The sequence below is a fragment of the Benincasa hispida genome, chromosome 1 (genome assembly GCF_009727055.1).
Source record: "Benincasa hispida cultivar B227 chromosome 1, ASM972705v1, whole genome shotgun sequence".
Taxonomy (NCBI): Eukaryota; Viridiplantae; Streptophyta; class Magnoliopsida; order Cucurbitales; family Cucurbitaceae; genus Benincasa; species Benincasa hispida.
The window spans coordinates 32843072-32847836 of NC_052349.1; the positions used below are offsets into that span (position 1 = coordinate 32843072).

General features: G+C 35.8%; 1 protein-coding gene across 1 annotated transcript; it reads right to left on the reverse strand.

Annotated features, from left to right (window-relative positions):
- Nucleotides 1-551: 551 nt before the first annotated feature.
- LOC120076954 (ankyrin repeat-containing protein ITN1-like) lies at nt 552-4493 on the reverse strand (the record flags this gene model as incomplete). The annotated part of the gene is made up of 5 exons (XM_039030875.1): nt 552-1218; nt 1949-2019; nt 2687-3001; nt 3625-4128; nt 4199-4493. Coding segments are annotated over 5 exons (1776 nt in total), but the record flags the coding sequence as incomplete, so codon positions are not given.
- Nucleotides 4494-4765: the final 272 nt, after the last annotated feature.

Genomic DNA, 4765 nt, shown 5'->3' on the forward strand with positions numbered 1-4765 from the left:
GACTAAATTGTTACTTTTATAAAAGTTTAAAGATAGAGTGTTTTTCAAGTTTAAAATATCTTTATATTTTATCCATTTCATCTTGATCTCGACATTTTCAAATATCCAAATTTAATTTGGATAAAATATTATTTACTAAAAACGAATGGAAATATATTATCAAGACCTACCATGTAGAAAAAACTAGCCTCTTTCTTTTCATCACACACAGGGGTACAACTTTCTAAAAAGTTTGTTCTATCGAGTAAGCAAAAGAAAGGGCGTTTCGTCGAAATAGTTGTGAACTCAGCTCATTGTTTAAACCAAGAAATTTGTGAACCCCACGACTAAAAATTCCAATTTTATGGCTTATTAACTCCTCGATTTCACAACTACACTCTTTGCCTCAAATGCTGTCTCTGAAAATCTACACTAACATGTTCCTCATTGAAAATTCAAGTAAAGCCCAACAAAAAATTAGATAAAAGTTCTCAAGCACACAACCTATGTACAAATGGGCTTTGGGTTGAAAGCCAGCTTTACTTAACAAGCAATTTCACAAGTCATGTTGCTTCATTCTATTCAAGGAAGATTCTATTTTAAAAAAGAAAAGAAAAAGAAAGGCAACCAGTGGTACTTAAACCTCTGCTAGTGAATTACTTCCTCACTTTGCAAACCAAAAATGCTGCGCCCATATGTGGAAGAAATCATTTGAACCAGGAGAGGAAACTGTGACATAGCAAACAAGATAACAGGCATGAAGGCAAATAATATCATTGGAATCCACACCCATTTCACTTGATGAACAAAGGCTGCCACCATGGAAGATATAGAGATGAACAACGAAACGAGCCCCATAATCAATCTAGTAGGCAACGCCTTGAGAAAATCGTCTTCTGCATAACGAGAAGTGAGTATTTCCAAGAACATCATTACTGAAACGGACGAAGCGATCAATGCCAATGCATCTGCAGCTGCAAAAACCATGAAAGCTTTGTTTTGTATGAGAATTGGTATGCCTTGATCGCTGTTGTTGCCACCAGGTACAGTGAAAACTGCCGTGAATGCGACCGTTGCAATCAGTGCTGCAACGACAGTGCATGATGAAGCAGCGATCTTCATCCATTTCTCACCTTGATGAACTAGGTATTTATGCCTTTCACTGAATACCATCTTAGGTGTTCTGCCATATTTATTTTTCATACTTTTATAGGAGGGTTGAACTAAGCTTTCAACTTCCTGAAAAAAAAAAAGGGACAAAGCTGTTAACGTTATGTATGTTTATAGAAAGCTCTTCCAACTTTTGTATGTTTATAATAGACCCGTTCAATAACGTTCCCGTTTCCTGTTTCTTGGTCCCTGGTCTCTATTTCTTATTTTTTAAGAACTAGAAATAGAAATATATTTGTAACTATTTTTGTTTCCCGTTTCTTGGAAAAATAATCAGAAACAAGAACTTGATTGATAATTATTTCTTGTTTCTCGTTTCTCATTTTCTTCTCTTACTTTTTCTCTTTTTTTTTTGTCACTGGCCACCACCCAACTCTAGCCACCTCTAACTATAACCACCGATGGCCACCCTAGCCAACTCAAGCGACCATCACCACCTTATGGCCAACTCCAACCACCACCATGAACTCATATGGTGATCATTTCTTGTATTTTTTTTTTAACATTTTCTCTTATTTTATAGATTAAATAGAATCAAACCCAGGACAAATAGCCACACTACCAAACAGCCAAGCCAATGTTTTGTGTTATAAAGAAACAAAACTAAATAAAATGGAAATGGAATAGGGAGAAAGTATTTTGGTAGTTCCTCAAATTTTACCCTATTTTTTGAAACGTTTCTCAAATTTTGGAAACAAGAAACGGGAACGTTATCAAATGGGCCCAACATTTCTTATTTCTTGTTCATCAACTTAAAAATAATAATTTTAAAGAAAAAAAAGGGATGCATATCCATTACCTTGAACCATTGTAGTTCACACTGCAATTGCAAAGCAGCACCAGAGATTCTATCAGATGGTGGCAACTCTCCTGCTAAATGCAGAATGTTGTTTTCATTCTCATCTACAAATACTATTGCAAAATGTTTGTGTGAAGTCAATTGATATATAAGATTGTAAATCTTTTCTTGTCGATGCAGAACCGCTAGTTGAAAAAGATTGCATTGATGGCGATCACGAAACCAAATCGCATACGGATAAACCCTAAGAATCTCTGTTGCAACTTCAAGAGTTCCCATTCTTGCAGCTGAAAATAATGAAGTTGAAAATAGGCTAGCACATCCCTTTTCTCCTATGTTTAAGGCTTCTTTACACAAGCGTCTAACCAGCATATGTGCATCCACATGCATACGCTTTGTGTCATAAACATTCTCGACGAATGGTGCTGTCACTAAATCCAAAATGGTTATCAAACGGGATTGGTTTTAAGTTTTTAATTAACAAATGCAGAGATAGTTTCAGTGGCTACCCAATTTTCTAAAACCCAGTACATATGGATGTCAATAGTTGATGGAATGCACCTTTGGATTCTACAAATTAATAATTTAGATCAAGATTACTAGTTAAGCAAAAATGCTTTGATCAGAGCATAGAGAAGCAACTAGCAACAATCAGTTCATGATTTATAAAGGTAAAACCATGGAAACAATTATAACATATGGAAAGGGAAAAGGGGTCCAAACAGAGTACTACATTACCTGCATTGTTTGAGATTTGATTCAGGTTTTCGACATCTCTGAGTTGGTTGGGCAGAGGAGCATCACATTCTTCAACAACAAGGCCTATAGAAACAATTAAAACGGTGTTTACAATGGTGGAATTACATATGTTCAAACATAAAATTAACATATTTGTAAACCAACATCGATAAAGTAAGCGTCGACAAAACCCCAACTGGCTTCCGCTCTCGAACACAGTCAGTTTTTCGGCCAACGTTTGTAGAGCAGTGACCCCATATTGATCCTGTTCGACGGCCAACTTCGGCAGCCGATTCAATATGTCAAGAGCTACATCTGTTCAACTCACAGACCAAAAATGGAAGATTTTTCCTTTTTGAGTTCAACAACAAAGTGGGGCAGGGAGATTCAAACATTACTACTCACCAGTTAAGCTATACCGACCAAAAATGGAAATTATAAGACCTGTTTGACATCGTTTCCGTTTCTGTTTTCATCTCCTGTTTTTATGTTTTTATGTTAATTTAATATTGAATTTTGAATTTTTCAGTATTTTGATTTATATATTATTTTGACTTTCAAATTTCAAAATTTCAATATAAATTTCGTAATATGTATTTTTTTATAATATTTTAAATTTAAATTTAAATTTATTATTTTTAATACATTTGAAGAGAGTTAAGATTTTACCATACAAAAATCTTGTTTACTACAAGATTCATTTAGGTTTACTTCATAATATTATAATTGAATTGAATTTGAGTCAACAACGTTTAAGACAAATGAGTTGAATGAAAAATAATATTATAAATCGGAAATAACTGTATCGTATCCATAAGGACCAATTCCCATCCATTCTTCCAAAAGTAAATCAAAGGAACATGGTTTTGATGTTTCAGAAAAGTAAACCTCACAAGCCACAAAAATGGAGTGTAGAGGGTCAAAGATAGTTTACCAACCATAGAAATCAAATGTAATGAGAAGATTGAGAAGCCTAGCACCAGCTTTACCAGTAAACACTGCTTCATCCTTAGTTACTGATAGAAGATACAAAATCATTTCCCTATGCCCATATTTTGCTGCGAGAAGAAGAGGGGAGTAATTGACTTTATTCTTAACCAAAGGCAGCTTCTTATTTTTCCCAACCAAGATTTTTGCAGCCTTAACATTCCCAACAATGGCGGCAACAGCAAGTGCAGTATTTCCATATGAATCTTTTAGTTTGAGCGGTAGCGATCGTTCACACATAAGTTCCACAAGCTTTTCCACAAAATCCAAATTGTTTCCGGTGCCGACGGCTACATGAAGAGCAGTCTCGCTCAAAAGGGTGATCCTAGATATGATTGCTCCAGTATCTTGATTGAAAATGTCTTCTGCAACGTCCCATTCACCCGTTACTGCCGCTCTATACAGCAGCGCAAGACGAATCACCCTTTCGTCCCAAATCCTTTCTGTTATCCTATCTGCAAGTGCAAACAACAAATTTAAGGCCAAGTGTATTTAGTTAAATAATGTTGATTGAAATTCTCGTACCTTGTCCACTTCTACCGTATTCCAGTGCATCAGCTGGCAAGGATCTTTCAATATCACGGAAATCAAGTTCTGTCCAGGAATAGTTTTCATCAGAGAGACTGTCTTCTATTCTTTTCCGAACCGTCCTCTTTTCCTTATCAACAGTTTCCGATGAACTCGAGGGTCTCTTAGTTCTGCTCCTTCGCTGAAGCCTCTCCTCGTCTGGATTAGATTTAGTGGCTTCATCGGGCTGCCGCCGAATTGGTTCCGACGTGATTAAGGTGGAGGATTCGGTCAATGCCGACTGTGAAGATTTTAGAGAGATATAGAGAGAGGAAAATGGTGGTGAATTTATAGGCCCAATGGGGTTGTGTAAATACAAGAAATAAAGTAAATAATATCAAATATTCTTAATATCCCAGCAAGCGAATGGGGAGCTTGAACACATGAAGCATAGAGAGCTAAACAACGTGGAGCTTGAAAGATACATGAAAATGGAGATGTAAGAGAAATTGAGATATTAGGAAAGTGAATGAAAAGTGAAAACTCAATAAATACAAAAATATTTATTTTTCATGATTGAGAACT